Source organism: Ahaetulla prasina, chromosome 1 (genome assembly GCF_028640845.1).
Source record: "Ahaetulla prasina isolate Xishuangbanna chromosome 1, ASM2864084v1, whole genome shotgun sequence".
NCBI lineage: Eukaryota > Metazoa > Chordata > Lepidosauria > Squamata > Colubridae > Ahaetulla > Ahaetulla prasina.
Window position 1 is genome coordinate 268,744,582 of NC_080539.1, and position 13,235 is coordinate 268,757,816.

Here is a 13,235-nt window from a genome sequence, read left to right on the forward strand (position 1 = left end):
TGTTTTAAAGACAAAGCAGCTTCCTGCCTCCCCCCACCTTTGTCAATAGACCATCATCTGCAACACAATACGACCCACCTAGCAACAGAAACTCACCGCATGACACCTGGGAAGATTACATCAGCCAGCAAGGCTAGCTAAGACCCCTACCCCCTGGGAGTCTGACAACCAATCAGGATACTCTTCCTGTGCCCCAGAAAGTTCAAAGCATAAAGCCAGGGAGCACACAGGATCTCGCCCCTTTTCTGTTCAGGATCTCAAGCCATGTGATCCTGACCACCATTAAACCATCTTTCCAAACAGCCTCCATGTTTCCAGTGTCTTTATCTCCACTTGGAACTGAACCCAGATGGATGTTTTCTTCCAACAGTAGGAAGTTAGCACCCACCCCCCTCCTAGAAGAATGAAATATCTTAGGAAATATTAAAAAGGGCAGAATATTATATTTCCCTGGATGAGAAATGGAGAAACATGTTTTAAAGACAAAGCACCTTCCTGACTTCCCCCTACCTTTGTCAATGGGCCATTAAAGCCTCAACCAAGCTCACTCAATCCCCCATCATTTGCAACACAATAGAACTGAAACTCACCACATGGCAAGGCTCAGGCAAGCTTGAGGACAACCTACAATGTTAACTAAGACCCCTACCCCTGGGAGTCTGACAACCAATCAGGATACTCTTCCTGTGCCCCAGAAAGTTCAAAGCTCAGAAAAAAGCATAAAACCAGGGAGCACACAGGATCTCGCCCTTTTCTGTTCAGGATCTCAAGCCATGTGATCCTGACCACCATTAAACCATCTTTCCAAGCAGCCTCCATGTTTCCAGTGTCTTTGTTCCCACTTGGAACTGAACCCAGATGGATATTTCTTCCAACAGTAGGAAGTTAGCACTCACTCCTCTCCTAGAAGAATGAAATATTTTAGAAAATATTAAAAAGGGCAGAAGATTATTTCCCTGGATAAGAAATGGAGAAACATGTTTTAAAGACAAAGCAGCTTCCTGCCTCCCCCCACCTTTGTCAATAGACCATCATCTGCAACACAATACGACCCACCTAGCAACAGAAACTCACCGCATGACACCTGGGAAGATTACATCAGCCAGCAAGGCTAGCTAAGACCCCTACCCCCTGGGAGTCTGACAACCAATCAGGATACTCTTCCTGTGCCCCAGAAAGTTCAAAGCATAAAGCCAGGGAGCACACAGGATCTCGCCCCTTTTCTGTTCAGGATCTCAAGCCATGTGATCCTGACCACCATTAAACCATCTTTCCAAACAGCCTCCATGTTTCCAGTGTCTTTATCTCCACTTGGAACTGAACCCAGATGGATGTTTTCTTCCAATACTAAGAAATAAAAGAATGGAGAGGAATCCAATGGATCTTCTGTCCCAGCATTAGAAAGCATGTTGCTCTCCAGATGTTATTGAAATACAACTCATCCCTCAACCATATTCACTAAGTGAGATGGGCCAGTTGGAAGACTTGGAAGATTAAAAATCCTGGATAGTTTCTGCCACGTGGATTAACAGATGCATAAAAAAAAGAAACGGCTAACAATCCTTTCTTATTCCCATTGTGTTTGGCCTCAACAGTAATCTGAAAACATTGCTTCTTGTTAAAGCCTCAACAGAATCATCATATTTAGTTTTATATCTAGCTTTTCCACTAAAATGCCAGAATGGCTAATAATAATAAAGAATACAGATAAAGTAACAGTAACAGAGTTGGAAGGGACTTTGGAGATCATCTAGTCAAACTCCCTGCTCATGCAGGAGACTTGTACAAGGGATTCAAACCCTCCTCAAACTGCTGACCTTTCTGATTGACAAGCTCAGTGTCTTAGCCACTGAACCACCTAGTCAGGCTCGTAAATCTACTATTAAATATAACAATTATAAAGACAAAAAGAAAATAACAATTAGTGGTGAAGAATACTGATATTTTTGATAATATAATGTATTTCACTTAATGCTTCTTCCTTCTGCTTTAAAAATACCCACCTAAGAAAATGTTGCAACTCTCATAGTATACAAAACCTTGGTAAAACCGTTAGTTTCAACACTAAACAGACAAAGTGTGGTCTGTGGTTGTATGTATTACCTCAAGCTTAACAGTAATTTGACATTATTCTGAATATTAATAATATAAAAACCATACATATATAAATGGCCCTTTCTTCAAGCAGCTCAAGTATTATTCTTTAACTTATCTTAAAAACAGTTCTCAGCTTACTTCTAAGTTGTTGAAATGAAATGGTGCAATTATATTTTCAAGAAATACTTTAAAAGAGCAATTGGTCCTAAATTAGCCAGTGAGCTTGTTGCGGGCTGATTTCAATTCTAATTTAATATCTTGCATTATATGGTTTATTTATATAGCACCCACAATTGTATACCATTATAACAGAACTCCACCGAAAATTTTAAAAAAGTACGCAAGGAGGCTGCAATCTTAAAAAATTGAAAAGATAAAAATAGAAAAGTTTGAATACAAATGAAGTTACAAACACTTAACTCTGTTAATTACCTCATGCCAATACTCCCACATGGCAGGGCACATAATAATTTTCTTAAATTACAGGTAGCTAGTTCCCAGTTTAACTTCTTAATGATAACAGCACTTTAATGGCTTGTCGCATTATCAAGAGAAGAATGTTCAGATTCTTGCAGTAGATATACTTTGAATACTTCCAATAACATATGTTAAAATGTTTTAATATCTTTTTTATTTTAAATAAACCCAATATGCCAGGGGGAAAGGCTAGCATGAAAGCATGAATCATCAAACAAAGAAGGATGAAAAATTCCATGCACACAAGGGAAAAAAAACACTAAATTCCTTCTTAGGTGTACTTTCAATAATAATTTTCAACTTTCTATTCAAAATATTACTAAAATATCAAATATGGATTTCATTTCAATTGGGCATCATTATCTATTATGAACCAAGTAATAAAAGTTAATTTGCTTCTAAGAAATATATTTCAAACGCAAGTAGATCTAATAACCTGCTTAATACAAATCACTATACTTTATCCTAAACTGTTCTGCATTTCATATACATCTTAATAACCAAACAAAGCCGATAAATCATTTGCTAGTTTCCTACAAAAAAGCTACTAACAGCTCCTTCTCAATCTTCACAGGAGGCAGTATTTACAAATGTTAAAACATGCATCTTAACTTATAATAACAGTTAACTCAGTGTCTATAAATTACTGTATTTTTATATAATGTTACACATTACAGGACCATAATTAGAGAAATGTCAGGTTAGTAGTAATGGTTCATTTTCTTAGAATATCATAGGAGTTTTCTGAATATAAATGACCATGCCTAAAACAATGATAAATGATATAAACATATCATTTGTATGGGAAAAACCTTACCTGCTTCCTCCGGCACGGATCCATAGCTCTAGAGGTGGGGACCAGGTGATCCTGAGCAGGTTGCTTTCTCTCGACGGGAACTCTCGAGCCGGAACAGCAAGATATCCCGGCGTTGGGGTTTGCTTCGTGCACTCCCCTCTTCCTTTCTCCCTCCTTCCTTCCCTTCCTTCCCCTCCCTCCTTCTCTTCGCCGATACACCCCCACCCCCGAAGCTGCTCTCTAGACAAACCTAGTTCCCGTTCCCATGGTGACAGGTACCGCCTCTTTGCGCGCACGGATTGGCGGAGGCGCTCCCCTTTCTGGGACTCGCGTAGGGCTACGATTGGGCTACCTCGGGGCAACCAATTTCGGTTGCGCCACCAAGAAATTAAGCGACGGAGGTGCGTTGCACCGAGGGAAAGTACGTGGCGCTAATAAGAGCGGGCGGCGCTTTGGTTTTTTTGTTTTTAACCTGATTGACGCGTCGCTTTGAGAAGGGGAGCAGGGGAGGAGGAGCTACGGAATGCAGAGGAGCCAATGGGAGAAGCCCAACAGGGTGTGTTTTGTGTGTGTTTTCGGAATCTGAAAGGGAAAGCCACCGAGGGTCCTTTGGTAATCTGTAGGTGCTTGTTTTATTTGCAGGAAGGGATTGGTGGGAGGATCGGGCTGTGGAATGCACTAAACCAGCATCCGGAATATATCACAGAAACAACATCACTAACGCTCCAATCTATAGCACTGGAACGATGATAATCAGGCTAATCATTGTCTGGACTGCAGAAATCCGGTTGATCGCTGAACGGAAGAGGGAAACGTTGATGTAGAAATCTGGGATTTTTGCAGCTCAGAAATGCTAGTCCTGCAGCAAATCAGCTTCATGGAACTCCGCAGAATCTGTTTATACTTACTGTGCATCAGCGAAACGACGTAGTAACGGACACATTGACTATATGTCGTGCTGAAAATCTGCTTTTCTAGTTATCTTGTAAATTGTGGGATATCAGTTCCCAGTAAAGTTGCTGGGGACCTGGAAGCACCAAGTGGACCGAAGCAAATATGCATGAATCCAAGACAAGTACATTATATTGGATAAAGTTGTGACAAGGGTTGTTTTTGCTACAAATACCATCAAACAACTTCTGACTATTTTAGGTTCTTGGTAAGGACTTGTTAGGTGGACAGAGGTGCCAAATCCAGTGTGAACATCTGGCTGACTGTAACCAATAGAATAAAAACTATGCATTAGTCTTATTTTATAGGGTTGATGTTGAGGATGGCCTAGCTAATTAATCTTCAGTATCAAAAGTATACTACTTTTGTAGTATCTTATTTTATATTGTGGGGGGGAGGTTTTTTTATTCTGTTGAGCCTTCAGGCAGAATTTCCTTAGCTCTAAATTTTTCTGCAGATAATGAAGTCCTGCAGTTGGAAGGTTCATTATCAATCAAATTCTTAGCCCCACCCATCCCACTCAATTGCCACCCTTTTCAGCTCTTGTCTCTTATCTTGGAGGGAGATACTGAAATTCCTAGTCCCTGGAACAGAAGACAGAATTATACCCTAAACATAATTTACAATAATAAAAATACGATGTAACATTTTGTGTAACGGGAAAAAAATAAAATTATAAATTGTCAACTTCCTGACTTCATAAACAATTGAAGAAGTAACATTAATATAACTAGTTCCTTCTACACAATATATTTCATAAATGTATTAAAGTGTTGGTTGATTCTTTAGACAAGAGATAATGAAATTATTGGAAAAAAATACTATGTTAGTGGGAAAACATTCTTTTTTCGTGACTATTTTTTTTAGTCATTTTAGCCTGCACTTTAGTCATTTAAAAAAAAGGAACTACTTTGCATTTCGAGGGAAAGTTATGCAAGAACCTTATAAAGATAAGTTTAGATTCTCCTTTCCAAAGGTTCCATATAAGGAATTAATCCAGTTTGAGATTTATATAATATACTGAATGATAATTTAAGCATACAGGTTAAATTTACATAATTAAAATGGATTGGCTTGTTTGATTTTAAGTTGTATGTGAAAATATTCATTATATGATTTATTCATTAAATGGTAATACTATTAATTATATCTGGGTGGAATCAAGAATTTCCTGCCTGAACTCTTTTTCTCGTACAACAGCATGGTTAAAGGAATTATAAATTGTGAGGTCAGAGGACAATGAAATGCATGGGTTATAAGCTAGTGTCAACAATTTCTTACCACTCTGGGCTACCACATCTTATATTAAGATGTTATATCTTATATACATATATTAAGATCCTTAATATTATTCTGCAATAAATGTTATCCCATCCATATAATATGTGACCTTTGTGGGAAGCCCCCCACAAAGAATGAAATATTTTGGGAAATATTAAAAAAGGCAGAACATATTTTTAGAGGCAGAAAGCAGACCCCAGTCTTTCTTAATAGCCCACAGCAGACGCCACCACTTTAGGAGAGAAAGAGCTTATTGAAAGAGGAAGCCAACTATCTAGATGGCTCCATTCATAAGCAAAGCAAATACTGCCAGCAGAAGCCCATTCAAGACAGGATATTTTGAGACTCCTTGCAGCAAAGTTTGACAGCTAACAAAAGCAGAATGGTAGGATTAGTACAGCAGCCCCTCACCCAAGATCCAGCAAAAGAAGAAAGCCATGAGCCACAATAGGAATTGCCCAACACCCTTTCAGAACACAAGCCCCTTCATTGCACAACTCCCTGTCCCTGCCCCCTGCAGCATTTCAGGACCTGTATAAAAATCCTGACACTCATCTAGCTAATTGTTCAGCTGATCCAGAACTGCACGCTGTCTTTGTGTGTGGCTCTGTTCATCAGTAAACTTTCTTTCCAAACAGTCTCCATGTTGTTTTCAGCATCTTTCTCCCAGCTTGGAACTGAACCAGATGGATTTTCCTTCCAACACCTTAATAATAACTTCTCCCGGTATGACTATTACAAGGAATGGAAAAGCCTATTGTCAATAATTTTTGTAAAATAGTCTTTCCAGTTGTTTTGTAGCCAGCTACAGGAAATCATGATTGATTTTCCAGTGAGAGTAAAGAATTCGGAACCTATGCCAGGTATTTTCCCTTTCTCAAAGAAGGAAATCAAATTTGGCAAAACTGTACTACATATCTGTTGCTAAGAAATCTGCTGTTTGTTCCTGAAAATTAGGCTTATTTTAGAATGTATTCAGACACCCTATTTCCTTAGTAATCATAGGAAAAATATCAGGGGTATCATTTCTGTCATTGGTTTACTTTGAAAAAGTAACTGAAGCAAGGAAAAAGGGCAGGGCAAAGGTGTAGTGACCCCCAGAGTTCCCAAAATAGTAAGTCTGAGACCTTCACCTTTCACCCTATCAGCTCAGCCAGGTTGCTAGAGATGGAATTTTCAGAAAACAAAATCTGTGCATTGTTATAGTTAATTACACAAAAAGGTACACAGCTCAATTTAAACAAAGGTTTTCTGGAAGAAATACATGTAAGAGGACTTCGTCTCAAAGTCATAGCAACTTCCTATAGCTCTCAAATGTGACATTAAACTATTTAGAACACAAAGATTTTATAGCAATGATAAATGTCAAAGAAAGAAATGTGGCTTCAATTCCATGGATTCTTGCTTCATTTCTACAGGAATCAATGAGTATGAAAATATTTTCATAGGGAAAATAAATAAAAATAAATAAATATAAATATCATAAGCTTCCTAACAGACAGGAAGCAGCACGTGAAGCTAAGCAGAATCACATCAGATACCTGTACAATTAGCACATGCCCCCCCCAAGGCTATGTGCTCTCCCCACTTCTCTCTGTATACCAATGACTGCGTCTCTAACGATCCATCTGTTAAACTACTGAAGTTCGCAGATGACACAACAGTGATCAGTCTCATTCAAGACAATGATGAATCTGCATACAGATGGGAGGTTGAACAACTAGCCTCGTGGTGTGACCAGAACAATCTGGAACTGAACACACTCAAAACCGTAGAAATGGTGGTGGACTTTAGGAGAACCCCTCCCATACTACCACTTCTTACAATACTGGACAACATAGTATCAACAGTAGAGACCTTCAAATTTCTAGATTCTACTGTATCTCAAGACCTAAAATGGACGTCTAACATCAAAAACGTCATCAGAAAAGGACAACAAAGAATGTTCTTTCTGCACCAACTCAGAAAGCTCAAACTGCCCAAGGAGCTGCTGATCCAGTTCTACAGAGGAATTATTGAGTCTGTCATCTGCACCTCTATAACTGTCTGGTTTGGTTCTGCAACCCAGCAAGACAGACACAAACTTCAGAAGATAATTAGAATTGCAGAAAAAACAATTGCTACCAACCTGCCTTCCATTGAAGACCTGTATACTGCATGAGTCAAAAAGAGGACTGTGAAAATATTTATAGACCCCTTGCATCCTGGACACAAACTGTTTCAACTCCTGCCCTCAGAATGATGCTATAGAGCACTGCACACCAGAACAACTAGACACAAGAACAGTTTTTTCCTGAACGCCATCACTCTGCTAAACAAATAATTCCCTCAACACTGTCAAACTAGTTATTAAGTCTGCATTACTATTAATTTTCTCATCGTTCCTATCACCCATCTTCTCCCACTTATGACTATGACTGTAACCTTGTTGCTGGTATCCTTACAATTTATATTGACTGTTTCCTAATATGATTTGCTAATGCTGGGAAAGATTGAGGGCAAAAGAAGAAGGGGACGACAGAGAATGAGGTGGCTCGATGGAGTCACTGAAGCAGTAGGCATGAGTTTAAATGGACTCCAGAGGATGGTAGAGGACAGGAAGGCCTGGAGGAATGTTGTCCATGGGATCGCGATGGGTCGGACATGACTTCGTAACTAACAACAACAAAATATGATTTGATTGTTTAATGTTCCCTATGACTATCATTGTTGTACCTTATGATTCTTGACAAATGTATCTTTTGTTTTATGTACACTGAGAATGTATGCACCAAGACAAATTCCTTGTGTGTCCTATCACACTTGGCCAATAAAGAATTCGATTCGATTCAGATATTGAATACATATACATCCCAGAATAGGAACAGTTATAAATGTCCTAATGAGATATCTTAACTAGTTAGAAAATTATACACTGATTACCAATTCGCTTCCCAGTACATTTAGGTGTTATTTGAAAATAGCTATATGTGGTATCTGTAACGATTAGCATGCTTAAGAATTGGCAGATAAATATTGTTCAAATATCTAATGTGATTGTAAAAAATGTATATTAGTTTCATGTAATTTATTGTTTACTGACATTTTCAATATAACAACCAGTGGTACTTTCTATTCTATCTACAGTACCGATTGCATGCGCTCCCTACCATAAAAATAAAATATATAGACAGTACAATATATAGCCTTATGAATAAACTTATTTATTTCGTAGAAATCCCAGATAGAAAGATCTGATTATTTTAAGGGATATGTATATATTACATTCCTGTCATTTTTACATTGGCTAAAGAACTAGGAATAGTGTTTAGCCCAATAATGCCAAATAAACAATACACAATTCCCAGCAGTTCTGGGTAATAATGCATGCATACGTTGTGAATTGCCCATATCCTTCTGACTGCATGTACATTATACAAATATGCAATTCTCTAAAAATAAAAAATAGGTAAATATGTTCCAGAACTGTCTGTTTTTCAATATACATATAGTTTATTTAATAAACACATATAATTGTGTTAACAAATACACAGTAGTTTACAATCTTGTGTCTATGGAAATTCTCAAACATCCAGGGCATGGTTGTCCCACAGGTGCTTTTGTACCTTTGGGACTTTCTTGTGTTTTTTCTTTGAAAATGTTTTAGCTTCTCATCCTGAACTGAAGTGGCTTCTTGGGGAAGAAGCAAAACGTTTAAAAAACGAACAAACAAGAAAGTCCAGTTGCCTTTTGGAAAAGCATTTTTGGGATTTGCTATCTTATTCATGAAGAATGATATACGGAGACAAACTTATGCTCTCTATTTCTGTATTTTTTTACTTTCATATACAGTACACCATCTTATCTCACCAAATATTTTTGGGAGCCACAAGAAAAATAACAAAGTTGTGAGACTGGCACAAAACAAACAGCCAAGGTCATGAATTACAGAGCAAAACTATCCAGTATCAATGGAATTTTTTTTTAAATTGTGCCAATATTGTTGTACAAGTCTGCTCAAATGTATAGCTTCAGATGATTATGGGACTTTGCCTATTTTAATTTATATTTGGTCATCTCTCTTACGGCAGAGAATAGTGAATACAAATATTTTTTATGAATAGGGTTTGTCCTCTTGGTCTGACATTGGCCACCTTCAAATCCATGCTGTTTTTTAATAAATGCTGCTCTGTCAAGCCCCCTCCCCCCATTTTAATCCTCAAAATATCTACTGGGAATCTAATCTCACGAAACAGGAATCCTAATGGAAAGAGTCATTTCCAAAGTCTCAGCCAGCCAGGGAAGGTGAACCAATTGGCTCCCATTCTAAAAGAACCACAGAACAATATCATTTTTTTGTAAAGTAAATGCTTTAAGAAAACCTCCACTAAATTAGACTTTGTTTAAAAGCAGTACAGTAATGTATCAATATTGTCAAGGATCAAAATGATCTCACTAACAAAACACTAAAAATTTTTGTGATTTTACGGGGGAGTACGTTTTTTGACATTTTGGGCATTTAAATTAGTTTTTTAAGGGATGTTTTTAATTATTGTGTGTATTTATATTTTATCTGCCTGTTCACCGCCCTGAGTCCTTCGGGAGAAGGGCGGTATACAAATTAAAATATTATTATTATTATTATTATTATTATTATTATTATTATTATTATTATTATTATTATTATTATTATTATTATTATTAAAACATGAACCAGCACAGAGAATAAATTCTTCAAGGTTTATATAACTGAATGCACAATTGCCCTGAGGTTGGAAAAACATTTTTTAAATGAGACCACACAGTACTAATACAATATTAATAACCGACTTCAGAGATTAGATGGATGTTTAAAATTGTTGCAGAAAGATTCTTAGCTGACCTCTTCATTTTCTAAAAATTATGAATGTAAATATATATGTATAAAAAATAATTAAAGATAGAATAAAAAATAAATGATAAGGTCTGCAGATTCAAACCATATAGATCAGTATTCTTTATTACACACAATGGACAAGCTCCAGTGGGCTATATGTTGTAGCCATCCCAGCAATCAATATTTCGGTTAGTAAATAGATACTAATAGCATGTTCCTTCAGAACCTTGGGGTGTAATCCATCCGGTCCTGGTGATTTGAACTCGCCTAGGTAGACAGGTGTTCACTTACCATTTTCTTCCCTATTTTAACTTGTGTTTCTAATCTGTTTTTGTAGTGCTGTTTTGATAGGTTGGATTGTTTTTCCTTTTGTGTAAAGACAGATGCAAAATATGAGTTAAGTAGATCTGCTTTCTCCTGTTGCTTGTCATCTTCTTGCCACTTTCTCCCAGCAATGGGCCAATTGTTTCCTTGACTTTTTCTTGTTTTTAACATGTTGGAAGAAGCTTTTTATTATTTTTACTTTTTTCACTACCCTTTGTTCGTTGTGAGCCTTAGCTTTCCCCACTTCATCTTTACAGGCTCCGGTATTTGCTGATATTCTGCCTTAGTTATTTGCCCCTCTTTCCGCTTTTTATATTTGTCCTTTTTGTCTTTCAATTTGTCAGATAGTTCTTTATGCATCCATGCTGGTTTCTTTTGTGATCTACTATTTTTCTTCTTCATTGGTATTGTGTTAGACTGTGCTTTTATAATCTCACTTTTCAAAATTTCCCAAGCTTCTTGAGTTGTTTTCCCCCTGAGGATTCTCATCCATTGAATCCTTCTCAAGATCTCTCTCCTTGTTGCTGGTATCCTTACAATTTATATTGACTGTTTCCTAATATGATTTGCTAATGCTGGGAAAGATTGAGGGCAAAAGAAGAAGGGGACGACAGAGAACGAGGTGACTCGATGGAGTCACTGAAGCAGTAGGCATGAGTTTAAATGGACTCCAGAGGATGGTAGAGGACAGGAAGGCCTGGAGGAATGTTGTCCATGGGATCGCGATGGGTCGGACATGACTTCGTAACTAACAACAACAAAATATGATTTGATTGTTTAATGTTCCCTATGACTATCATTGTTGTACCTTATGATTCTTGACAAATGTATCTTTTCTTTTATGTACACTGAGAATGTATGCACCAAGACAAATTCCTTGTGTGTCCTATCACACTTGGCCAATAAAGAATTCGATTCGATTCAGATATTGAATACATATACATCCCAGAATAGGAACAGTTATAAATGTCCTAATGAGATATCTTAACTAGTTAGAAAATTATACACTGATTACCAATTCGCTTCCCAGTACATTTAGGTGTTATTTGAAAATAGCTATATGTGGTATCTGTAACGATTAGCATGCTTAAGAATTGGCAGATAAATATTGCTCAAATATCTAATGTGATTGTAAAAAATGTATATTAGTTTCATGTAATTTATTGTTTACTGACATTTTCAATATAACAACCAGTGGTACTTTCTATTCTATCTACAGTACCGATTGCATGCGCTCCCTACCATAAAAATAAAATATATAGACAGTACAATATATAGCCTTATGAATAAACTTATTTATTTCATAGAAATCCCAGATAGAAAGATCTGATTATTTTAAGGGATATGTATATATTACATTCCTGTCATTTTTACATTGGCTAAAGGACTAGGAATAGTGTTTAGCCCAATAATGCCAAATAAACAATACACAATTCCCAGCAGTTCTGGGTAATAATGCATGCATACGTTGTGAATTGCCCATATCCTTCTGACTGCATGTACATTATACAAATATGCAATTCTCTAAAAATAAAAAATAGGTAAATATGTTCCAGAACTGTCTGTTTTTCAATATACATATAGTTTATTTAATAAACACATATAATTCAGTTAACAAATACACAGTAGTTTACAATCTTGTGTCTATGGAAATTCTCAAACATCCAGGGCATGGTTGTCCCAAAGGTGCTTTTGTAAAAGGCAACTGGACTTTCTTGTGTTTTTTCTTTGAAAATGTTTTAGCTTCTCATCCTGAACTGAAGTGGCTTCTTGGAGAAGAAGCAAAACGTTTAAAAAACAAACAAACAAGAAAGTCCAGTTGCCTTTTGGAAAAGCATTTTTGGGATTTGCTATCTTATTCATGAAGAATGATATACGGAGACAAACTTATGCTCTCTATTTCTGTATTTTTTTACTTTCATATACAGTACACCATCTTATCTCACCAAATATTTTTGGGAGCCACAAGAAAAATAACAAAGTTGTGAGACTGGCACAAAACAAACAGCCAAGGTCATGAATTACAGAGCAAAACTATCCAGTATCAATGGAATTTTTTTTTTAAATTGTGCCAATATTGTTGTACAAGTCTGCTCAAATGTATAGCTTCAGATGATTATGGGACTTTGCCTATTTTAATTTATATTTGGTCATCTCTCTTACGGCAGAGAATACTGAATACAAATATTTTTATGAATAGGGTTTGTCCTCTTGGCCTGACATTGGCCACCTTCAAATCCATGCTGTTTTTTAATAAATGCTCCTCTGTCAAGCCCCCTCCCCCCATTTTAATCCTCAAAATATCTACTGGGAATCTAATCTCACGAAACAGGAATCCTAATGGAAAGAGTCATTTCCAAAGTCTCAGCCAGCCAGGGAAGGTGAACCAATTGGCTCCCATTCTAAAAGAACCACAGAACAATATCATTTTTTTGTAAAGTAAATGCTTTAAGA

The 13,235-nt window shown here is 36.9% G+C and overlaps 1 protein-coding gene across 1 annotated transcript in view; it reads right to left on the bottom strand.

The window, feature by feature from the left end:
- NUCB2 (nucleobindin 2) overlaps positions 1–3,555 on the bottom strand; it is a 42,097-nt gene extending 38,542 nt beyond the window's left edge. The window contains exon 1 of the mRNA XM_058158682.1: positions 3,392–3,555. Coding sequence (XP_058014665.1) covers positions 3,392–3,415 — 24 coding nt within the window. The 5' untranslated portion in view covers positions 3,416–3,555. The remainder of the gene's footprint in view (positions 1–3,391) is intronic.
- Positions 3,556–13,235: the final 9,680 nt, after the last annotated feature.